Here is a 26,726-nt window from a genome sequence, read left to right as displayed (position 1 = left end):
CGCGTCTCATTTCGGGAAGCTGTGATGCATTTCCGAGCCGCAAACCAGCAGGCTGCAGACATCGCAGGTACGATCTGAGAGTGACAATTATCCAATATGAAAAGAAACCATCCCACCCTGATTTTCTATTGATTGGGTGTCCATTAGGAGGGATTACTTGTTTAGGGTAAACAGCTTCGCATCGCTGCGTTTGCTTGTTGTAGCTCACACAGTGCTATGTTGTGTCATATTGATCTGGAGGACATGACACAGTGGGACACAATCTACAGTGGCATGACATAAGTGACATAAAATGAATCAGAGATTGACACTCAGAGATAATGCATTTAAAAAAAAAAAAAAACAACAGACCAGTCCAGCGCATGTAAATATCTTTTGAATGATACAAGAGGACCAAGGCAAAGCAAGAAGCAATGTCACATATATTGTGCCCATCAGCAAGATTTCAACTGACCGGAGGGTTTTTTCCATCTAGAGACAGGCAGACCTGTCTGCATGAGATGCCTACTTGGCGTCCCGTTTCCAAATGTCCTCCTTTCCAATTTGGCTCAGCTGTGGAGGCTGTGTGCTCCGCTCTGCAGGGAAGGGATTCAGCGATGCTAATAACTGCAGTGCCTTTCATTTAAGGATATCAAAGTGCTTAGTAAACAATGAGATATGCTTTGCCAGCCCTGGCTGCTGAAGGAATATAGAGTATTTTACTATAATAAAAGATTGAACTGTAATATGCTCAGGAGATACAGCTCCTGTTGTTGGCCTCAAATCAGTGGAACTCAGCATCTCAGAGACAGATTAAAAAAAAAGGAGATAATGTCACCATTTCCAATGCTGGTTTCTGAAACCTGTGCACCTAATACCTAAATGCTTATTTAATGCTTATGCATAGAGGAGGAGGTCAAAGGAGAATGAAGAGAAGGGAATACTCAGGTTTTGACGTATTTATCCAAGGTAAAAAACTGAAGAAATCAGAAATCCTCCCTTTACCCCCCCAACTTAACAGTGCCTTCAGACTGTTCTACTTATAAGGGAAATTTTCCAAGATCTTGCAAAGACTTATTCCTTCCTTTCTTCTTCCAGCCTTGCCCATTTCACTTTATTCAAGATTGGTTTGCACTTCCATGCTGCTAGGTTTGGTTAATGGAAGCTAATGGAAATTTTGTAAAAGATCCTCCACTGAAGGCCTGCAGTATATGTCCCTCTCCCCTTTACTGTTTTGCCTAAATAGGAAAAGTCTGTTGTAAATATTCATGGCTTTGGAGGGGAAAGTATTGCAAATGGAAACACATCAGCTAGTGAAAACTGCAACAGCTGCTTACGGACAGAAGAAACATGGTCTGGTTCTTTAAATGGAAAAAAAAAACAAACAGTGTTTGTTTTTACTGAGGGATATGTGTAGTTTCTTCAAGTACATAAGAAATATTAGTATCCCACCTATTATACTCAGAGGGCATGTCTGAGCTAAACAGCAGTGAGCAGCTCAGACCCATAACGGCCAGAGCGGCTGCTGCAGAATGCAGAGAAGAGGACATTTGTTCCAGGCTGGACAAGAGGAGACCTATAGACCAAAGCCATTTCAGCATATGAGGCTCTGACTCTCTGCATCATGTATTTTGATAGGAGCATGCCAGGGCATCTGTTAGCTGTTTAATGAAAGCCAGTGTGGATGACAAGGTAATTTCAGGTTCAAGCATGAATGCTCAAGTGCAAGAGTTTATGTTCAATTACCAGATGCTTCAAACAAGCAGCTAAGACAAAGGCAAGCGATGCCAAGCACACACGGCTGCATCCGATGCGAGAGAAAACGGACAGAACGCTGCTTTTCCTTGGGCTGAATTTCCATTCACATTGCTGATATTCCTTACGTGGGCCTAGGCAGATAAGCAGTAGCTTCAAGTTTGATTAACCATCTAATTACCTAATTCTCTTAAACAGCCATTAGTGTTACAATGTTAAAGATCCAGTTACATTTTTATTTGCATAAACTATTTAATGTACAAGATTTTAAAATAGGTTTTTCTTGTAGATAAACTGTATCTGGAGTATTTGGGACTCACTTTTTCTTTTTCTGGACTACCAGCATGTTTACTGTTTTCATTTTGTTTTTCATCAGAGGGAGTTAATAAATGCATTGTGGATCAATGTCCTCTATTTGCAATGACATTTTACATTATTGTATTGATTTCAAGGCAAATTATGTCTCGAGACAATAAAAATCAATCTTGGAAGTAGAATAATCTGTTTTCTACAAGTAACCGAAGAATCAAAGTCCGATACATAAATACTCAAACGTGCTCTAATGTTTCTTTCTCTTCTATTTGTGAATGAAACATTTATCCGAGACCATAAAGTCAAAAGCATCTGAGACTTGATGACTGGCTAAACTTCTGGGAGCTCTTAGTGCTCTGGGCACCATCAGGCACTATGAGAAACGCTGAAGAGAGGAAAATATGACCCTGAACTGAAGAGATTAATAACCAGTGAACAACTAAACACATAGCATGAATTAGCATAGCAAACTACAGCTATCTTAATAGACTGCTTGAGTACTTTATGGGGCATGGCCAAAATAAAGATTAAAAAGAAATGGGGAAAGGCCAAGTATTTACAATATTTGGCCTTTACAATGTCACAGACTTGAGCTGAGATGAGTCACATATATGCTTTTGGGAGCAGGCACGTGGCTCTTTCTTATGCCAATATAACTCTTCTGTTCCATATAATCAGCTATTACACACGTGCTCTCGCAAGACAACCGACTGACTTATAAGGCACATTTCTTAACAGAAAATTTTGCAGCACTTACAGTATCCTCTGGTGTGTACTATGGTAGTTCAACCTAATAAAATGTAATCTTATTAAAAGTGAAAGGGACACTATCAGTTTAGAAAAGGGAATTTAGGCTTGGGGCTAAAGTCACTTTTCTGATTTTAGAAATACATGTGGTTAGTGGTCTAGATCTTTCCATGTAATCAGGCAGCACCGATCTTTGGCAAGGAAGGCAGTGATACATGGCCATGTATTTAACGGGGATGAAGGAAAGGAGGAGTGGAACGTTTGACCTTTCCTGGAATAGTGGAGACTCTGATTCAGCAATACAGTCGGTTGAGCTGGGCATTTAGGACATGCTAAAATTGCTCTCCTGAAAGAGGATCCTTATCTTGCAGTTTATGTGGCTTAAATCTTGCCGTATCAGAACCACAGTGGTGTGGGGGACATACAATTATTTTTAAATAGGTGCTTCAGCACGTCATGTGAGACCCTTTCTCTTAGGCAGCCTCTGCTTTCTGTTAGTGTGGGCAAGGTTTTTTCAAGAGGAGAGTTTAGATGTTGCTCCTTGTGACTGCACTCCTAAGTAACCTGTCCATGCAGCTGCTGAAGAACCACTTCCAAGAATGGCAGTTTCCTTCCCAGCTTCATTCAGAGCTGAACTGCAGTCAAGTAGGTACAAGTTATTAACATATTTCTTAAACTGTTATTGAAAAAGAGCTTCCCACAGATTGAAAACTGTCTAAACTTGATGTAAGAGTCTCCCTCCCAGGAATTAATGCCTCCCACCTTCCAGACAGGGACCAGGCAGTCAATCAAGGGATTGCATTTCTGCATACTCAAATATGCATTCTTTGTGTGGCTGAATAATAAATGAAGGTTAATTTAAATCTGAAAACACATTAAGAATGGAATTGCTTCACAGAATACTAGGGAGGGATGTACCATTATAGCAAATTCAAAGACAAAATATATGAAAATATATCCGCTCCACTGAGAGTACAGAGAGTGTTACTTAAATAACAACAGGGCACAATACTTCATTTTAACCTCCATTTTACCTAGTGCAATGCAATCTTATCAAATCAAGCTCTCTCCATACAATTGTGAAAAAGAAAATCATATGTAATGGGGTCTGGAAATGACAATCAAATCTGTCACTCACAGAAATTTGTACTTGCTCTTTATAGCAGCATGCAACAGTGCCTGATTACACTACAAAACCCAAACATCCCTTCTCTATCTCTTTGCATTTCAGAGTAAAATAAAAGCCACTTCACTTCAGAGGTGCCTTAAATGAAACAGGTATATTTGACAAATGACTGAACCGTTTGTGACACACTTTATAGATAACCCAGTGAATTCAAGGTGTCACCTTTTGTGGGCTATTGATTGCAACTAGCCGATACCCATCTTTTCAAGTATAGAATAATCCACTGTCATTGCAAAAATGATGGCCATCTTACAGAGAAGGTTAATCAGATACAGGAGAAATCATATCTGATCTTTGATAAATTGCAAGTCACTCAAGGATCAATCACCATTCTCCTTGTAACACAAGCCACAGGTAATTGTGCAAATGTTAACGCCATGCAGTTTGCCGTGCAGCCCATGTACACAGCGGCCAACAGCATTTTGCCCTTTTGAACAATTTAGCCTGCTGAGATGGTTGATTTATGGGGCTTTTAAATATGTTTTGAATAGTACTGACCATAAATAAAAAAATTTCAAAGAGAAGCAGAGCAACTATAATATGATATGCAGGCATTCAAACTGCAAAATTATGAAGTGACTCGCACAGTCTTTTCATTTTTATGGTACAGTATGTGTTTTAGGTCTTTCCTATCTGAGTTCTATGTCTATTATCTACACCATCCTCATCAGGACCAAGATGTAAAGAATTAGCTGACATGCAAGAATAAATCCCAAATTAAGAGTCATTAGGAATGGATGCCACTTGAGCTGTCAAACTTACAGAATAGCATGAAAATCACCAGCTGGACTTTCCAGTTTCCCTTACCCATCCTTAACGTCACCCAGATCAAAGCTTGCGTGTGTCATGGATGTCTTGGGATAAGCAAGTCTTGGCATACATTTATCAGGCAGCTCAAGACACATTCAGCTTCCCAAGTACCAGGTGTGAACACAGTGCGTCACCATTCGTTATCAGTAAGGAGAACTGGATGGGAGCACCTACTGACATCTCTGAAACCAGGAAAAGTTTTTACTATTACATTAACACTAAGAAATTGGGCAAAATTAAGATTATTCTACTTCATATCCAATGTGTTTTAACTTGGTTAAAATAAACCTTTGCACTAAACTGCTCTATCAATATATTTACCCAGAGTTAGTAAAACCCACATACATGCTGCAATACAGGTATCTGTATAAATACCATTTTATATGCAATTTTTGGGAAGACACAATACCTCTTGGTTCTCAAAATTAATACAATTATTTCTCATTAATATGCAATACCTTATTATTATAATCAGACTATACTTGCTATAGAGCCATACACACACACACAGATGCAGAGGATGTCACAGTATCATTCTGGTATATATCTACATATAACCTAAAGTAAATTTATTTTCATTGTTATATGCATATGTGGCTGTGTATGTTCAGGGACTATCTTCTTTACGTTGGGATTTTGGCTATCACATGCTCTATAAAACCTTAAGCAGCATTACAAAACCACAACTGCCCTTAAGCTGCATTACAAAACCAGCCAAAGGGAAGCACCTCCTGACACTTTCATTTGGTCAGGAGTCAAGGCCTACTGCAGTCACTTTTGTATTTGGTTTTACGGATTTTTGGCCTTGCTGAAAGGGTTAAAAACCACAAGAGCAAGAAAGATGTTGTAAATACCTTAGTCACTTAATTAGATCAGAAGACACCCTGGTGTGATTTAAGGATATTGTGAATACCTTACAGTTTGATGTGATTTAGGGAGTAGCTAGAAGAACAGTTATAAGATAAGGGGGGCTCCGGGATAATCTCGTTACAGACAACTCGGCCTTGGGAGAACAGGTGCACGGAACCATGAAAACAGGAAGAAACAGAAGAATGGCAACAATAGTCTTGAAGGACAACGTCTACGTGATCCTAGGACTGAGTCTGCGCAGAAGCAAGGGTCAATCAGTGAGCACGGTGAAGAAGACTACGAGCCTTCATCTGAAGACCCCCAAAGACCACTTGAAGACCACCACGAGAGATGACTGCACATGCGAATTAGATACTTACATATGCTAATAAGTTCCTGGAAATATCATGTTTATGTAAATGAATCCCCGGAAATCCTATGAATATGTATGACTGTATAGTATATAGTCTCTAAAAATTCATTAACTCGTTGGAGCACTTATGGTGGAGAATCCCCAGTGCTGCAATAAAGGATACCTGCTTAATAGTAACTTCGTTGCTATTGAGTTTCGTTTCAGGGACTCTCTGAATAATCCGTTTCTCCCTTGGGGAGATTCGGACTGTGAGGAGAAGCATCCGTGAATTTTTGTATCATTGCTTTTCCTGAGAATTTCAATTTGCTGCAGAATAAGAAGAGCACTGGAACTAAGATTTTACTGCTGTGATATGAGCTAAAGATCTTGCTGCACTTAGAAACATAACTTAAGTATCAGAACTAAGTTATGTTTGAAACTACGAGCCCTCTGCTGCACATCAGCAGAATATACTGAATATTTCCATTGCTAACTTGGTTTGGCCAACGTATCCTGAGGGATTACCCTGCATGAATGGGGAAAACTCTTACGTCCACAAAAGAACAAGACAGTTTTGTCCTTGCTTTTCATCAGTTTCCTTCGACTGTGACTTTCTTGGTTATGGAGGCAAAGAACTGGGATGTACTGAATATATGCTCATTATTAAATGAAAACAGCACTGAGGACAATTCCAAAGTCAAACTTCTGCCATTTTACAGTTTTACCACTTCGCAACCCTACTTTTAAAATACAAACCCATTCCGGTTCAGCAGGTTCTCTGGCTGCTTCCAGACACCTTAACCCTCAGGTTTGGTGGGTCTGTGCTGTTGATCTCTAATGAGCAATCGGGACTTACTCTCTTACTCTAACTTTCCTCATTTCTAATGTACAATTCCTTTTTGCCCTTCCTCCCGCCACCTCTTGACAGATTAAAAAAAAAAAAAATTCTTGACAGAAAGTGGGCTGTCAAGATTCACTAATTTTAGTAAGTACCAAATGTATTTGTTTATTAAAGAGTTTGAATCTCCATTGGAACACAAAACTCAATATAAAGACCCAAGAAGAACGTAGAGAGTTTCCCACTGGAACTCATGGCTATCTGTCATTAGGAAAAACGACCACCTCCATTTTTACCACGGAGCTTTTATCTCCTGCTGTTATTACAATGGCTTATCTACTGGGTGGGTTGCTGTACCCATCCTGTGAATGCCTTCAACCAAAGTATTTCTCTAAAGCAGCATCTGCTCCTACTATTTTATAATTAGAATATAATTAGAAGAAGTTCTCGCAAATAGCTCCCGTAGAGAAATGACTCTACCACACAAAACAAAGATCTAAAATTCCCAAGCTATTTACAAGCTACACTAAAAAGAAATCTGGGCATTTCTTCAGTGCTTCAGGAAATGACATCCAGACAAGAAGACATAATTAAGAAGTTGTTATGCAGTGGGCAGGACGAGGCATGACAATCTGCAGGCAGGTAGGGCAATCAATTATGCAAATAATTTTTTAAAATTTATTTTCAGTTTCAAAAAAATCTTGCCAGGTCAGCTAAAAATGTCAACCTCAAATAAAAAAAAGTCAAACTTTTTAATAAACTAAACGCTTAGGAAAAAATTATTGCTGTCACAGGTAGCATCCAGTTTTCTTCCATTTAAAATTATTTTAAACAAAATTGAAGTAACTGTTTAAATAAAATGTTATTTCAAATAGAAAATGAATGCTCCTAGTTAATAATTATAATGCTGAAATCTTATTCAAGTTGTACATATAAATAACAGAAAAGTTTAAGTCTTTTCAGGCCCACTTGTGGAAAATGTACATTATCAAAAACTACCTGCAAGTTTAAGCCAAATGAAGAAAGCACAATAGCACTTATACAAACTCAGCTACAAACCTCAGGAATTTACAAGTATCCAAAGACCTGAGTCAGGCAATAGGGAGAGGAAAAGCAAGAGAGAGGGGGCGACTTTCGCTCTCTCTAGCGGTATTGACATACAGAGCGCATCCAGACCCGCGGGCTTGCACATGGCTCCTACTTGGGGCAAGCACAGCAGGGGAGCCAGCCTGTTAAACGCGAGCTTGAATATTGAGACTTTGAATCGCAGCCAAATGTGAACAATTAAGCTTAGCAGAATTCCATCGAAAAGAGAATTACATAAGCAAAAGAGGGGGAAGAGTACAGAGCGAAGAGCAAGGCTGCTCTGTGGGGTGAAGGCCAGCACGAGCACAGACCTCGGAGTGAGAAGGAATAAAATGAGCTCTCTTCCTTACTTTCTGTCTGACCTTGAGCAAGTCATTAAAAGTCTCTGCTGCCTTATTTGCCCAGCCTATAAAATGGAAATAAGACCTTCATTATAAACTGTTTTGTCATCTTATACCACTGTGCACAGCAGATATTTCTATTAAAGATTAACTTTTTCTTGAAACCCTGTTGAGACTTCCATGCTATCACAGGCAAGACTGAAGCCCAAACACCCACTTCTGAACAGATCAAGCGACAGTAAGAACAGAAGCAACAGAACAAGCTGTGAAAAAAAAACTGGTCCACACAAAGATCTAATTTGTTTCTTGGTGAAGGCAAGATGTCCCAATGTCCTGTGCTCTCTTACAAGGAAGTAACTCGTGTCTCCATGTTCCAATTAATTAGTGACACACTGAGAAGGCAAACCCTTCTTCCGAGGGACGTGCTACTGTTTTGCTCTCTTGTTGGTTGAGCCCTGGTCCTGATGTTATGGGAAGGGGCAGGATGGAGGCAGGATCACATGTGAAATAAAAATAACCTGCAAGACCATCCCGTCATTATAACTTGCTCAAAATCCCCAGCTCCTACGCTACCGAATAAATATTCAACACAAAGCATCGTTAAAAAGTGTCCCTGACATTTCTCCCATTACATGGCATTTTACTTCAAATTAGCCACAAGCTTTTCTTATGTAAATAATTTCAAAACAAGACTCAAGATCCAACTTGTGAAGATACACACAGAGGAGAAAGAAGAGGAGGAACAAATAGCGCGTCAGCGCTACCATCTCTTCTTGTAGTCCGGTTTCAGCGACAGACGAGTTTGGCCCCGAGCACACAGCTTTCCTAGGGCTTCAGCCATGGTCTACATATTTCTCTCCGACACTCCCACTTCTGGCTGTCTGCTGCAGGGAATGATTTTCATCTTCAACTGCACCAAATAGCTTAGCTACCAGGACTAATGTGCACTCAGACACGAAAGGAACTGAAATTTTCACAGGTGAAATACTGCTGACTTTCTAAATAAACTCTTATAAAGATTATTATTCAGATATATTCACCATGTAGCTAAAAGAAAACACAGCACTAAAACCTACAACTTTGATCACTAGTTCTTCATTATACGCTTAAAAACTTCAAACATAACGAAAGCAAAATTCATATTCCAAATGTGCGTGTGACAGAGAGAGACAGAGAAAACCAACCCAAGCCATGGTGAGTCAATTCAGTGACAAAACTTCCTTGTATTTCAGAGTCAACCTGCTTTTGAGTCATGAATATTCGTATTCATGTTGTATTCCCAAATGACTGCCTTGAGCACTGTGATACAGTACACCTAGACCTTAACCTATTATGGTGGTGTCTGATATTAAATTCTCTCTGCCATCACGATTTTGGGATTAAGACAAGGGACTCTAGTCCCCATATTAACTTTGATGGGATTGCACATAATCTTACTTAAGTTGCATTAGGAGAGGGGAAAATCAGGCCCCAGGAGTCCCTAATATCGCAACCACCACCTCATCATTGTTCAGTGGCGCTTTACTTACTCTCTGATGTGTCAAAACCCATCACTCCTAGTCTTTATCCACGTGCCATTTGGCTATTATTATCTGATAAGCAACTTTGAGTAACCTGTTTGCAATCCAGCTAGGCTCAGGGAGAAAGTGTCACAACAGCTCAAAACCTCAGAAGTTTGGTTCTGCTAAGCTGCTTCCAAAAATGCTTCTGAGAAAATACACAAAAGGACTGATATTTCCCCAAGTACTGTCCCAGATTCTTTTATTCAACACTCTTACACTTTTTCCTCCTACGACAGAAAATGTGCTCTCCAAACACTTCCTCTGTATCTTTGATGCTAAAAACATAGCCTTCAGGCCAGTCTGTTCTTAGTCACTATTTTCAAGGATGTAAAGTTCTTAGGATAAGAGAGTCATTATCACTTTCCCCCTTTATTCTCCCACACTGCTTCCTTCATCTTTTCCTGAAATGGAGATTGGCAGTCACTTTCGCAATGCATGTCATGTTTAGATCATTATCTCCCCTATCCCTAACGGCTCAGTTAGACTGAATTACTTTGGCATGGAGACAACCAGGCAGAAGCAGGGAGACCTGCTCCCACCTGCCACAAGAGGACCGTATGCCACAATGATCTCAGTTTTCTCTGTTGTATTGTTTTCTCTTGGAGTATGGCCCTAATTCACCCAAGATCTGTGGGATTCCCATGAAACCCATGTCTGAAAGTTCATCCCACTCCATGCTTTGGAAAGGTCAAGCTGCACGTATCCCCCTTTGGGATGAAGATCAAACTCATAATGTTAGTAGACTTACAATGCAAGATCTTGAGCAAAGAAGAGTCATGGGATTACATCCCACAGCAGTACAACTGTCATGTTTTGCTTCCTAGAAACCAAAACAGTTCCATGAAACTAAAAGCTTGAGGAGATAGATCTTCCACTGCCAGATATTCCTGGTAACTCCACTAAGCTGCAGGAACTGAGATATGGCCCCTTATATCCAAGCCCAGTTGGACTCCTTTCTTCTTAAGTAGCCCATATGTGTGCAGAGCCAGCAGCATGAACTGTTATCTGCCAGAGCCACCAGCACGGGTGAGGTCAATCAGCTCAGCTACCTCCAACTGACTTAACTCTCTTGAGCACACTTCTGGCTTGCTCTGCATGGCAGTACGGCCTCATTAGCTGGGTTGTACCATGCTGGCTTGTCCTACAGACCTCAGCTTTTCCTACTTCTCGTAGTAGCTCTTCTCCATTGGCTAAAGTAATCCTCTGCAACAGCTAGGGAAATGGGTGGAAAACATTAAGTCGAACACATTCCCTTTCTTATGAATTTATAACTGTCCCTGGTCTGACAGTAATTTTTGGTTAACAAGTTCTGTCTAGTCTTCTTCACTTATGAAATTAACTATTGGATAAAACAGTTTGTTGCTTATGTTTTATATACAATCACATACAGAAACATACACACATATAATCAAATGCACTATACTTATTTTGATTAAAATATCTATCAGAAGTCCTTGATCTATGGTTTCATTTTAACTATGTGGGGTTTTCAAATGTATTCAAAAACTGAAACATATTTTAACCTTTCTGAAATGGATCATGTTAAAATAAATCGAAGCAAGTTGATGAAAAGTGTTAATTAACCTGCTTTCGTCTCATTAAGAGTCTGTGTTTAACCTATAGGTCTTTCAGCTGATGTATGGATTTGATCTTCACTGGTGAGCTAAAAAACCCAATCTTCTATTGATGGTGGAGCACTCCTGAACCTCTTGCTTTTTTGGGAGAGGACAAGAAAATTCCTAAAACGAAAGCGCTGAGCTTTTTAAGGAATTATTCTAAACCTTTTTTAATGGCAGGAGAGGTTGCAATAATGCTGACCCTGCAATACATTGTGGATTTAAGATAAAAATACAGAACAAAAATATGATTTTTTTTTTTGTTTCCCTACAGGGTATACAGACATAATGGTTGAACTTTTCTAAAAAAAGTATTTTTTTCCCAGATTATGTGCTGATTTAGGTATATTTGTAAGCATCAGCCACTTGCTCTTGTCTTGACTTCCTTATTTACCTGTGCAGTTATCAGTTTTAAGACCCCTGATGTGCCTGAAAGCTGGCTGGGGGCTGGAGGGACACAGAGGAGAAAGGAGAAGGTGGTGGGGAGGGAAGTGGGGGAAAGAATCTGCTGCATTTACCATGATCCAGAGCAAATATTTCACACCAACTGGCACTCTCTAAATCAGAATCAGACAGGCAAAGTACCTGGAGAAGCTGCTCTGTAAGAGTCAATATATTTGTATTTCTGCTTTTAAAAATATAACTCTAATAACGCTAAGTCCAAATTGGCAAGAGAGATAGGCTGGAGATCTATGCTTTTTAATATCAAGCTCTTCACCAAGGCGACTTTTATCACATTAATGGCTAAATCACACTGATTGTAAAACAGCCAAAATGAGGTAATTAGTAAGGCCTGTGACAGCCACAGAAAACGAAATGCACAAGGTTTTCAGTGCAAGCCAGATGGATATCTTCAATATATTTCTCATTGTCTGCTTGTGGTAATATGTTCAATTAAACTGAATCAGTACTACAGCAGACCCTTTGAATTGCCTGAAAAGAATTAATTGTCTGCTGCACATTTAATGAAGCTTAACAGTTGTATTATGTTTACAAGTTTTATTTGTTATGATCAGTAAGTGTTTACAAGAAAAAAAAAAAACTAACTTCATTCAACTAGCCCTAAGAGCAACCCATTGGTATTTTACAGCTTATTTCATTTACATGTTTCTTTGCCATTTACTGGTTTTGTCCTTAACAGCTGACCTAATTTTTTCTCTCTCAAATAAGAAACCAACAGCTCTTGCAGTGCTGTTCATTCACCTGTTGTGAGTCAAGTCTCACTCAACAGTTTGACCACAAACTTGTGTTATGCTATGTCCCCAAAGGGACCGATGGAAATACCCGGCCATGGGCTGGTCCCTCTGACGCTCGCTATGATCCTCATCAGTGCTTGAGCAAGGTCACTGACCCTCCCCAGCACAATGCAGCTAATAGTTACGGCTGTCGTGTTTGACGAGTTCACATTAAGGAAATCAAAAGCAAAAGGCACGTCTGAGCAGACCCAAGGAGGGCTGGCTTTGGGGAAGGCTCAACGCTTCTGCTTCTCATTTTGCCACTTCTGTAATCTCAGAATAATTACAACCTTTTTGCTTCAATTAACTGTCAAAAAAATGGAAATGCTGACATGACACACAGCTATTTCATCTTCCCTGGGGTGCTTTGGGGCTGACCTGATTTTTCTGATGACCTCAGGTTCTCACCTGAATGGAGCTGGGAGAAAAACCAACTGTTTACCAGACTCAGGTGTAACATATGCAGAGGAGATGCACCTGCCAGCTCTGAAACATGAAGGTGAGCTCCTTACAGCTGCAGAAGGAAATTTGGATAGGCATCGTATAACAACCTTGACTGTGGTTTGCAGTTGGAAATAAACATATAAGTCACCTGAAACTATAAAATACTTGATTGAACCTTGTGTTTGAAGTGCCAGATGGAAGAGCTCCTTAAAAGCTGCAAGGACCCTGAGGATACCAGCTGGATACCAGCCCCATCACCAGCTTCTACTTGAAGTTTTTCCACCCAGGGGTTGTTAAGGAGATCCAGCAAAGTGCAGCCTGAAGCATTGGGGCTACCACGGTTGAGGGGAGGGAGGAGTAGATGCAGTGGATGCACAGCTCTCTCATTTATAATTGTGCCTTTCCTGCAGTGCTTTGGGTCATAATTTTACTTAAACCTAGCAAAAGACCCTTAATTGTGTCCTAGAAATAAGTGGTGTCGGTGGAAACAGTCCAATTAGAGCTGAATATATTCCTTTGCAATTTTACGGCCAAAGATTATTGCTTTCACTGTCAATTGTTAAAATCAAGCATTTGCTACTGTCTTTGAGGTAGAAGTCAAGAAAGATTTTCAAACTTAGAAATAGGTTTTACTTCCTCAACCAGAGAATACAGCAACATGTACTCATGAATAAATCAGTGCTTACATATCTCTATGGCTCTCTCTAATCCTTTTTTGCCTATAAAACCCTGATTTAGAGATTCTGGAGAACAACAATTTGTACTCTAAATTGACTTTTTCTCCCTGAATTTTTTTAAAACAATGTGTTAAGCCTGATAAGGAATATTCATTCATCTCTGGACTACATACAAAAACTGTGTCCAGCAACTACTAAAAACCCCTTTAACAATAATAAAACTTCTTTTGACTTTTTCAGAGTTCTGAGTCTTTGGTAAGCATAGAAAATCTTGGCTTTGATACCAGCTGAACACACACCTCGTGTGCTATCCAGCATAATTATAAAAAGCCCATAAAATATGGACAGCCCTAAAGCGCTGCACTCTGGGATTATTACTTTAAACTCTGCCTCTCTTTTTTAAATTATGTTTTGTGCTTTCAACACCAGGTGTCATTTAACCAGGTCCTTTCTTAAAGGCTGAGGCATAACCAACATGAATTTAAATTAGATTGAGTTGAACCATGAGGAAAGAAAAATAAAGCCCTTGCATGACCTTAAACACTGCTGGATCAAGACAGACTTCTGAAAGAGTGACGGAGGGGCTATTAATGTTTCAAAATGACTAACCCCTAAACCCACAACATATGGACGGATGGTATGGAAAATGCCTGCAACAGCTTTCTGGGACAGCTTTCCATATGAGCAAAGAAGCAGCGATGTGTCTGACGGGGAAAGAATCAGGGAGGTACAGAGAGGGTTCCTGGTAATGTGGATAGTGCTTAAACGGGTCAACAGATCTGCTGCATTTTTCCCCGGGTAAATGTAAAAAACTCCAACATCTTAATGTATGGCTTACTCTCCCTCTTGGGGAAAAAAGTTAAACCCCCACGCCAAGCAACTGATATCCCAGGTAACTCAGAAGTAGTCCTGACGTAGTTGAGAACAGCTGGTAAAATTCATGGCGCTAGAGTTATTTGTATTCACTGATTAAAAAAACAAAAAAAAGGGACACTCGCAAAAATATACACGGTACTTGCTGAAAGACTAGCATTTCGTACAACTGCAAAGTAAACCCGTTACACAGTTCCTCTACAGCCAGATCCATTCAGAGTACACCCTAACAAGGAGAAACACTTTATTAATGCACCCAACACCTCTGCAGAGGTTGGGAGATATATTTCAAAAAAGCTGTACATATTTTTGACTAAGAGAAAATCATGTTTATTAAACACCACCTTTTTTCATTGATGGAGTCAGTAATGGCTCTATTTGAGAACCAGCTCAGTTGTAGGCCAGTCCAGCATTTGCTGATCTCAGTAGTGCAAATGACCATAGTCTTAAATTTAAGGCTGGCACTGACGCCAAAGCAGATGCTAAAGAACACAGCAATACTAGCTCTGTTATGCAGAATCCGTGTCTGTGATAATGGAAATAAATTATTTTTAAGTATAAAACAAAATATAAATAGACATATACACCATCCTAAGGATGGAAAGAATTTTGTAAGGAACACACAACTGTGACCTAAAACTCACATGGTAACACTCTGGATATTCACTCTGGATTGAGTTTATCTGTGAATATCCAAGAAAAACAATTGGAATCATGGTAATGTGTAAACATTTCCAAAAGAATAAAATAATTCTCTGAAAACCCATCAGGGGTATCATTCGGACGGTATGATTCTCCATCTGATTTTGATCTGTTTTCTGAGCTTTATTCTTTAGACTACTATAACATAAACATGGGGTTAATTTAAAAGTCCATCTGGTCCCTAAGTTTAGAAACAAATAATACATTAAAAAAACCCCAAACTGAAGGCATTATACTAAGTTGTCTTTAACACAATTATGGGGGGTTATGACGATGTGTTCAAAGGTAAAAAGAACTACAAATGACTGGAACTCTACTCCTGTGAAATTCAATAGCCGGTGTTTCATGGTGCTGGTGCACACGCATCTGCGACCAGCCTCTGCGCCGTTCAGCTTCAGAAGGCTGATGGGTACGAAGGTATCAAAGTCACCTCAGCCCAACCGAAGAACATTATGCACAAATAGAAAAGGAGGCATAAGCAATTCTGTTTGATTGTATGTGTGCTCGTTAGCACACACCAGCATACTGTATTATGTGGAAATTAAGCCACAAATGACTTGAAGAAACCCTGCACCATGCATTATCAGCCACATTCAAACCAAAAACTTCTGAAACATGCAATAGCAGACAGATGGTCAGTCATTAGAGAGTGATGTCTCTCCGCTGGCACATACCTGTGGAGCTGGAGAACTAAACTCTCTTCAGTTTTTTATGGGCAGCATAATATTCATAATCTCTGAAGATGAAAAAATGGTTATTCCTTATCTACTAAAACAATCCCTAGTAGTATAAATCCACTCTAGCCTCATGGATACGAGGCAAGCACAACACATTTTCCGAAGAACGTAGTTCAATACTGATCAAGTGATGTCGAAATGGAGACAACCACAGATGGCCAGAAGGGCCAGGAAGACCATCACATCCCACCAACACTGTTTTTACAGAGTGCGAGTGCTGTGTCCATGCTGATCAGCACAGCACTGCCCCTGAACCATGAGCCCAGCTACTTTTAAAGGACTAGAATAACATGGTAAAGAATTGCAGGTTTAAAGGCAGTAACATTTTAAGGCTCTGAAAAGTTACTCGATAATGGGCCAGAATTTACAGTATTTAATCAATCGTTTCAATTTTCAGTGCAATACACCAATTCAACATTCACACAAAGGAATAGGCTTGGAATGGAAAATATGCAATTTTATAGAAAGTAATTTGGATCACTGTGCTGGACAAAATTAACACTATCAGTCTATTCAAGCGTGAGGAAAAAATAACCTACTGACATTATCTTTGTATTCTTTTTCTGCTAAAGTGATATGGATACCAGCTAACAAAAGTTCTCTTGCTTTTACTGCCCTCCCATGACAGTCCAAACGAGACGAGCTAATGGCAACAGGAAAATGTTAAAGGTTCATCATAATGAAACAGGCAAATATAGTCACCGGAATGTGCACTTGTCAGAGATGCAACAATGTGACTGGAACTGCTGTACTTCCCGACAAGAACAGAAACATACAGACTCCACCAAGTATTCACATGCTGCTTCTGCCTGTTAAACCACAGAGATAAGGGGACTGGAAAGGCCTGGATCATCCTGGTCTGCAATGAAAGACAACCGCATAATAAATGGTACAAAAAGCCATTTCTCGCAGGCTGGAGTGCTTTGAAACCAGAGAGCATCTCTGCTGCAGGACAATCCCTGCCACCACTCCGTGGCCAGTTCCACACCCACAGCTCCCAGAACAGACGCAGCAGCAGCCCCGCTCACCTCCGCGACCGCTCATCTGCCAGAGCACGACACATCACTACTGCCTACTTGGAAACTGCAAAGGACCACACCGTGAAGCTACAGGCTGTGGAGTCAAGCTGAATGATTAGATTTATAGATATATTTACATATAAATTTATATATAAATATATACAGATAGATTTATAGCTCGGAACACAAGCCAAAAGGAAAGCAGATGTTTGAGAAGCAGCCACATCTATGGTGGATACCACAATCCACTCTCCTCCAACATCACAAAAGCAAAGCTGGCCACAGGCTCATCAAGATATTTAGTGTATCTGCTGGGAAACAAGCTGATGACAAAGATCTTCTGATCCTGCGAAAGAAATGGTGGTGATATGCTATTGTCATCTGCATTCCTGTCATTAGCTTGTTTGTGCTGCTTCTTCCATACCTAATACTGCCAGAGAAATTTCATTTGGGTCTTAGTCGTTGCACAAGCTGGGACGTTAGCACCAGGAGCCTCTCCTTGCACTTCCTATATTCAGAGCTTTTAGGGCAACGTCTTGAAATTGGTTTCCTATTTCAGAGCTGCTGCTATATTAGCCAATTTATATCACTGCATTAAATACAAAAAAACTTGTATTGTACAGCCAACGCCTGTTTACACTATTTGTCATTTAATCCCCCGGTACTGAGAAAGTCTGTAGTCTTTCTGTGTTTTGGAAGAATTGAACATTTAGCCTCAAGTACAGGAAAAAAATGGAAAAAGAACGATGGAAAATTAATATTCATATACTACATGTAAACACATGCCATGTTTTACACAGCTCTGAACACTATCTGTGGGATTCTTCTCTACCCTTACAAATTCAATCCTGCTTTTTAATTTAAAGGTCAAACTGTACATGCAAGTTTGCGAAATTTCAGGTCTCATAGGCCATAGCGGTTCTCATTTAGCACCAACCAACAGAACAAACCCAAACCACAATCTCACTGGTCTGGAAAACCACCGAGGTTCACCAGCTCTGACAACAGCATGTTAATACACAGCCCTATGGGCACCCGTCAGAATTTCATATTTTTTAAGCTGTCTACTCATGCATAATATGAATATTTATTCATCCCTCTCTGGTTGTTTGCCAGAGATTTATTTTAAGCTCCTTGGTTCTGGTGTAACAGATATTCTCCTCCTCCTCCCATCCTTGCCTACACTGTCTTTGACACTGTCGGCATCGCTCCCTGAGAGAGAAAGAAAATTAAAAAAAAAAAAGAGAACCTGCAATATTACTGGAAGAACACAGGAAGGTTAGAAAAAAATGTCTTTTGACCTCCACATTTTTTTTACTCAATGACATAAGATGAGTTAGAAAAGAATATAAACATATCTTAAGGTCAAAAAACTCATCAGCTGATAAATTAGTCTTTTTGTACACCGCAAAACTGAGTTAAAATAAGGTATTCAGTCATATTTCCGTCAAAACTTGCTGGTGTTTTACTTAGGGCAGAGAAACTCAAGCGTTTCAGTATTTTACACAGTTCATTTGGAGTTCAGAATAGTTTCTGCTCTTTTATACTTTTTATGGGATAGACTTTGAAATTGCATTTCTCAGTTTGCTGTTAATATCCACATCTTGGGCTTAAGAGTTTATTCTCTGCTTCATGCACATGTGTCGCTCCCATTAATGCTAATGGAATCGAGTTAAAACGGAGCACTGAGGGAGAAAAAAGTACTTGCTAATCCTTTATAACCTTAGCGCAAAGAAAAGTGATTTGTCAACCACATGAACCCAAGGATCAGGTACAATAGCTGCTGACTATTGTGCTCGGAGTTAGGGGCTATTCCTTGGGTACTGCAAGGAAGAAAGGATAAGCTACGAATTACAGAAGCATGACTCTTCAATAACAGAAATGAAACACAGTCCTGTTTTCAATGATTGGAGTCCTGTTTTCAACTATTGGCTTTTTTACAGTGGTACAAGCAGCCCCTGAACTGCAGACCCCCATTCAACCCCCTTGGTGCCTTGCAGCCCTCCAAAAACCAGGATGACCTCAGCTGCGCCCAGCCTGGAGATGAAAAGCCAGTGCCTCCTGCTGTGAGCACGCGCCACCCTCCTGCGGTCCCCATGGAGTCCAGGGAAGGATGTTTGGGCTGTGTTTACCATTTTGCTCTCCAGTTTTGCTCTGGGGCAGACAGTAGCTGATCGACCCTTTTAATAATAGACAAGGTTTGTTTTCCCTGAGCATTCCTTTCTTAGCTATTTGCTGTGGGTGCCTCCTTAGGACAACACACGTTAAGAAAAGGCAAAGTCAGCTCATACAGAGATCTAATGCTGATCTTCACTTGTCTCTATTTTTGTTTGGAGGGACTGACATGGGCATGGACAAATGGCATACAAGCTGTCCAAATCAACTCCAAACCTGAAGAATTCTTGGTGTCAATACACTGCAGCATTCCTTTTATAATAAATACCTGTAGAAGACATGAAGGGATAACACAGCCCTCCACCGTGGGGCTGCACCGTGAGCCCCTTGGCGTAAGGGAAGCAGAAGGACCAACTGCCATGAAGCACAACCCCAGGAACATCCCATCTAACCAGAAGTACCTCACTGGATAGCTAAGGCAGAGGCAAACATTTTGCTCTGAGAAAAAACTGCTGCTGTACCACTGTCACCTGCAGTTCGTAACTATAACAGGGGCTTACCAGCTTTCTCAGCACTTGCCTGATCCTGACATCACTTGCTGAAATGTGCTCTGACTATAAAAACCATGGATTAAAACTTGCATTGAAACATTTTAAAGTATTCCCTATATACCATAAAAATAATTGATGGGGAGAGCCTCTAACCAAATACTATCCATCAATGTCAATATATGGGAGAATTAAAACTGACAGCATTAGAGCTTTGTGATTGATTTATTGCTTTGTAATCAATCTTTCCTGATTTGTTATCCAATATAGGTTTTTCTGCAAATAAGAAGGAGATGGAAAGTGATTCTAAGTGTAATAATCTATATACTTATTGCCTATAATAATTCATCAGACGTCGGACTACTCATAAGCAAGCCAAAAATTAAGACATTTGTCAGTGTCTCGCATTTTTTATCAAATTATTACTTTAAATATTTTTGTCAAACATTATAGCTTTTGGTTTTGAAAAAAATATTTGACAGAAAAATTCTGAACACACATGAATAAACACTTTGAATGCCTGAAATGCAGAAATTCAGCCCTGGATAAGAAATAATGAAATTAAATCAGAGTTTGTGCATCTTTTCAAAAATTATGACATTGAATTGCAAGGGTGAAACTCTTGCATCATTCTGCAACAAGACAAGATGTAGTAAAGAGTTCAGAAGTTTTTTTAAAAAGATAATAGAAGTTTAGGAATAACAAGAATAAATGAAGTTGGACTAGATAAGACATGTTTTTAAAGGACACCACCTAATCTCAGCATGCTGAGGGCAACATTTCTCCACAGGTATGCCATGGCTATGCATGTGCTTTGCAAAACTGAATCTTAGGACACAGCTAGCTGCAGCAACAGCAAATGTTTCTCAAACGTGATTATGGGCCAGTGCTAGAAACAAGTCATACAACAATACGGACCAGGGACCTGACTTTGTATTATAATTCTGATATTATTTGCAGTATAATTTTAAGCCTTATGTGAAAACAAATGCATTAACTTGCTGTAAGCACCATCAGTCAGTGCTTACTTGACACCTTCTTGCTGTTAACGTTGTCTCCGACACACAAGGCTCAGCAGGTTTCTGAGATGCAAAAGACACTTTAATCCCCCTGGGCCCCACTTGCATCAGCATCAAAGGGGGAAGGTGCAGCATGCATGGGGCTGCGGCTGCTTGGGATGCTCTTAGATGCTAAAATGGAGTCTCAGTCATATGCAATAAAAATTGCAATTACCTTTCACAACCAAGCTGCCTGTGCTGCTTGCTGTTCCGAAGTGGTTTGTGGCCACGCAGGTGTAACTTCCTGCGTCAGATTTGGTGACATTGACAATCCGGAGGCTCCCATTGTCCAAAACAGTGATTCTGAAAAGACAGTAGACACAGAAGTTATGTATTTCTTAAGTTAACATAAAACTCTTTTGAGTCTGCATTAATTATTCATGGTTTGATCAACAGACAGTCCGTTGCCTGTTATAGAGGGAGTTTAGCTGACAGAAATCTCTCAGGACGCAATTCATAAATACTGAATGCATCATTTACATGAGTTTTCTATGTCTTTACTTGAGGGCAACTTTAATTTACACGCCTGCAGCCTGTGTAGGTTTTACACGCGTCTGTACTTTGATATTCAGCACTCACCATGACAACCCGTGCAACATGTGGTACACAGGCTACATCTAAAAAACTCCATGCTCGCTGCTTAACAATGTAAAAGCTTCTGCCAAACAGACGCAATGAAGCAGGTGTTTCATTGCTGCTTTTTTTCCAAGAAGGCTGATGGCTTTTCAGCAAGGGTACCACGCTGCCAAGCTTCCCCTCCACACTCTCCACCTCTCTGCCTGCAGTATAACTCAGCCTGTGGGGCTTATCTACACTTCTACTTGCAGTTAAAAAAAAAGAATATCCTATTTCATTCCCATCCCCTCCTCACGTACATACTCCCCACCAAAACAGTGCTGTTATCTGCAGCAGTACACGTCTCTTGGATGGTGGGAGGTAGACGGGGATAGCACGTTAATTCCTGGGGTGATCCCCGGCCCCTCTTGCACAAGGGCTGCGCTTCAGGCTTGCCTTGTACTCACAATTAGCTTTGTCTCCTGTTCAATTTTCTTCTGCTCTGCTCTAAGTCAACGAAAACAGAAAACCTGATCCTGCCCAGTAAATCCCATCAAAACATGAATGACTTGTGCCCTGTGGAGGCATAATCTAAGGAGATTCCAGAGAAACATTTCCCCCAGCCTAATATCACCTCTTTTAGCAAAATACTTGGTTGTCTGCTCAGCATCATGTCTTGCAGCACAATCTTTCTCCCCTTCAGCCACTTTCAGACCTGCATTGAAAATCTTGTATTAATTCCTGCCTTCTCCTGCTCAATTATTTCCCAATTTAACTAATTTGAAAGAAAATGAAGAAGCTTTCCTGCATCCTTAATGCCAATCAAGATCCGTGCAACTGGATTGAGAAATTAGAAGGAAAGAAACTTAGTGAACAATACTTGCACCATTGCAGAAGTGCTCAGATGGTACTTCCCACCTGAGAAGGCTTTAAGAAAAAGACTGCATGAATCAGCACGAGCCTTTTCTTGCAGCCATGGGACAGCACTGAGGCAGCTGAATAACATACCAGCGTGAGACCAGGCATGAACACAAGCGCAAAGGACATCTGCCCACGCCAGCTGTGGGGCTCCCCAGCCTCCTGCCAGCTGCAGCTGCTGGGCTGAACACGGTCTCCAGTGAGACTCAGGAGACATCATCTCACCTAAGGGAGCCGGTGTGGGTGCCTTTTGTCATACCATGCTCTCCTGATGGGCACACACGGGCTACCCAGTCCACATGCACAGGCCTGCTTTGAAAAATGGGACAGTTCGAGTGTCTTTACAACAATGGTACTGAGTGAGGAAAAGGAAGATGGTGCAAGATGCTCCGACAGCAGCCACCAAACCTCCGTCCTGGCTAGTGTCTCCCTGACCTGCTCTTGCAGCAGCACAACACCACTCAGGCCAGCTAGCAGAGACCAGGGACAGAGGTTATATTTCACACATCAGTAGCAGTGATATTAATAGAAGTTTCTCAACTGGCTTATAGGTCTCCAAATTGTTGCAGTCAGTAACATTCACTACTGTAATTTATTTTTGCAGGAGTCCAGTGCCATATATTTGCTTCTGTAGCAGTTGCTCCAGCTCAATAATTGGAAGAGAGTAGTATATAGCTACTTGTCTCTTATCTTCACTACTATGTTGGCACAAATCAATGCACGTATTACATTAAATGTGCACTGGAGCACAGGACTTGCCACACTGGCCTCCAGTGCAGGAGCCTGGGCAGCGGCAGCACCAGGAGCTCCCAAGGAATTATTTACTGCTGTTATCAATTTCAGGTCTTCGGAAACAATAGTGCCTTTCTGAAAGCTGAAGGTGCCCTTGGCACGCATTAAAATTCAAATCGATATAAATGACAGAACAAGCTCAGCAATATGCTCCAGCTCAAGAAGGACCGCCCGGCTCTGGCACTGCCCCGCCAGACTCTGCACTTACTCCCTCAGCATTTTTGCCATCCCAAGAAATCCAGAAAAAAAGTGATATTTTGGACTATTTCTGTACAGTTGAGATTTTATTTTTATTTATTTACGTTTTATTTTTAGCCATATGGTTGAAACCTATTTACTGGGTAATCTCTTCTATAGATCATTTTAATTGTATCTGTTGATGAAGCCAGCTTTAATTTCAAATTCTAATGCCTTTTCTGTCTCTGTCTTTCTCATGCTATTGGTTTCCTTCTAAGTTGTCTTTATTCCCAAGGTAAAATTAGTTTGTAGTTAATGTGGACTGGATCCCTCTAGAGACGACCTTTAGATGAGGCCAGTCAATCCACCATTGGCTTTGGCACATCTCAGGGAGCTAGTGCTGTCTTTATTTCCTTCCATTTCTAAGCTGAAAGCCACGGCCAGCTGGCTTTGCAATTTGAGTGCACAGACATCCTTTAACTCTGGTAACACGCTGCAAAGAGTTCAGGTGGCACTTGCACTGAGTTCTCCAAACCCATTCCCCGGAGAGTCTCCAGGCATATTTAATTCTCATCTGGTAACTAAGCAATTCCCTGCACGCTCCTGTAAATGACCAGCATTAAAACTGACAAATAATTGTGCAAGTTAACTGAATTTTTTTTTTTAAATAAATCAGACCATTAAAACCTTACTGTGACTCATTGATTAGGAGGCCTTATGGTTATGTGGCTCTTTTTGCTGAAGGTGCTTTTCTACACTGAATGTTTTGTCCTCTAATTTGAATCCAACGTGTTAGAACTTAACAAGTAATTATTTTAACACTTTGAAATTTGTTACAGTTAGTTGAGAAAGTAGGAAGGACTTTCACTGATTTTGCTAATTCACAAATTTTCTTTGCAGACATATCTGCATTAAATGAGAGGAGAGCCTCATTTCAGGCCACTGAGGGTTCTCAAACTGCTAATTGGCTTGAAAGCAAACATCCCTTCATCAACCACTTTTAGCAGTTTGGCTGAAAAAGTTCTTTCAAGACAAAGTTCAAATTAAATGAAGCACAGTACGCTTTCTTCCTCTTCTGAAATACACCCCCAGAATGTTTTCTAATAAGATGCCTAGGAAGACATAAAAATAAGCCACGTTTCCGATAAACGTGTATTACTTCAGAACAGAGTGCTGGTTGCTGAATATGCACCTCTTTAAACCATACTAACTCAAAAAATGAGCTACTGACTTGCTATAGAATGTTTTGGGTTCCCTGATACTACTAACCACAATGGTGGCAACAACAATTAAAATTGTAAATCTCTTCTTGTACAGGTTAATGCAAGTGCTCTACTGATAACCTGGCTCATGGTCACTGCTAATATCAGAGAAAAATCAAAGAAGATAAAAATATCCTTTTGAAAAAAAAAAAGATGATACAAGATAGTTTAGCATCTTCATATACAGAAAGGTCATCTATTTTAAACATAGCATTTGTAAGAGAGAATCTGTTGGTCTGTGATGTCAACTGGAGATTTCAGGTCCACAGAGAGCAGACACACATCTGAAATTAATAGATAAAAGGATTATTTGTTTCCTAAACTGAAGCTTTGGGTTCTACCCCAGGAAGAGCTGACCTTGTCAGTGTTTTGATCAAAACTCTTCTGGGGACAAAGGACCTTTAAAAATGCTGAAAACACTCCTCCCTAGCCTTCCTTGCCCATTTTTTTTTTTGCCACTGCAGCAGCAAATGTAAAAAGTTGCAAGCTGAACACTTTGCATTACCCTAAAGAAACCTTTTCCAAACCCGACAGACACACATTTTCCACAGCAGCTTCTTGTTGATGCTGCATGCCTGACGACCACCTGTGCCCTTTGCCAGCTCTGCAGGAATGGAAGTGTCTTAAAGCATTTGTCTATTTGTTTGGTGTGAACCTCGGAAAGTACATGAAGGAGAAAGATGAATCTTTATGGATGAAAAATATCTAAGTGTGTGCTACAGCTGCACAGAGCTCTGCTGCTATTTGAAGACACCCAAGGTACCTAGAAAGGACCCACCTTGGCATCATGGCCACATCAGCACAGCCAGCTGCCTGGATGAGTAGAGCAATACTAACTTGCCCAGTGGCTCCAGCAGCTGCTGGAAATGGATTGAAGAGGTCAGGCAGACCTGGAGCAGTATGAGAAAAAATAGCAGTGCATAATCATTTTGGTCTGATCTATTAGCGCTGATTTTTCAGCTCATGATACATCTGCCGCATCTGTTAAGTCGCCCATCAGCAGGTTGTGTTACCTCCAACCCCGAATCGAGCACAACAGATCTGATTCATGTAGCTCACTGCAGCATTCCCCACTGCTGGGCAGGATTCCCAGGAGCAGATAAATACTTCCCAGTCAGTAACATATGCATTTAGAGATAGAATACGTCCTGTTGAGATCAGTAAGAGTTTTATCACTGACTTTCTGAAAATGAGATCAAGCCCTTATTTGGAATATAAACGATGACTGAAAACTACAAAACTCCCAGAGCACATCATAAAACTGAGTATCAGTAATTACCTCCGGCACAGCTCCAAGGAAATCTGACCTTTGGGTGTCTGACTGCATCACTTGCATCTACCAAAACATGCCTACGACCTGCTGCTCAGGTTTGACCTCATGCTTTGACAGAATGTTTGCTTAAAAATCCCAGACTTATAGTATCTACTGTAACACCTTACTCTATTGTTTAATTAAAAGAAAATCTATGCATGTCCAGTAACCAAATACATCAGCACTCCAGGGACGGGGGTTGTTCAACCTCACCCGCACCTTGCAGTCACTGGGTGAACGCCTTTACAGGGATAAGTCGCAGGTCCATGCGCTAACCTTTTCATTGTGAATTATTTTCTAACTCAAAAAGTACACAAATCACCGATAGAAGATCTGCACCAGACAGATGATACTGCAGGTATCCCTCAATATATTCTTCTCGGCTTGCCCTCTATTTTTCTGTTCAGCAGATGGAAACATGTGGAATATGAATGGACTACAGATGCAGTGCATATGGCAGGCTGTGTGTGTGACGGTAACAGTTATCTTCCTGAGGGACGCAGCATGCAGGCGGGCAGCAGAACTACTGGACTGCAGATTAGAGCTCCAATGTTTCTTTGGAGCAAAGTGCTCATAATTACAAAATGACTTTTTTTCTTCCTCTCAAATGGTTTTATTAGCACTGCTGCAATGAAATAAGGTATGTTGTTTCTTATCTGATAATTTTAGCATTTTAATTTACGAAATACAAGCGTAACTACACTTGCTTTCACTGTTGATTAAACACATGCATCCAAAATATTTCGTGCTTAGCCAAGTGAATATTTTAATTTTTTTTTTCCCCAGGAAACAATGCTTAGGATGTCTGATCCTTTTTCTATTACAGGGAGAAAAGATGTCTTAGAGCAAGCATTTAAATGAATGTCAGT

The 26,726-nt window shown here is 40.4% G+C and overlaps 1 protein-coding gene across 1 annotated transcript in view; it reads right to left on the bottom strand.

Moving 5' to 3' along the window:
- LOC309594805 (contactin-4) overlaps positions 1-26,726 on the bottom strand; it is a gene marked incomplete at both ends in the record, with an annotated part of 167,981 nt that overhangs the window by 19,936 nt on the left and 121,319 nt on the right. Inside the window, one exon of the mRNA XM_082321209.1 lies at positions 21,017-21,144. Within this exon, the coding sequence (XP_082177335.1) occupies positions 21,017-21,144 (128 nt within the window). The remainder of the gene's footprint in view (positions 1-21,016; positions 21,145-26,726) is intronic.

This window comes from Platalea leucorodia (assembly GCF_965183815.1).
Source record: "Platalea leucorodia genome assembly, chromosome: 9".
Lineage (NCBI taxonomy): Eukaryota > Metazoa > Chordata > Aves > Pelecaniformes > Threskiornithidae > Platalea > Platalea leucorodia.
Note: the sequence above shows the minus strand (reverse complement) of the source record. Positions and strands in the feature narration are given on the sequence as shown.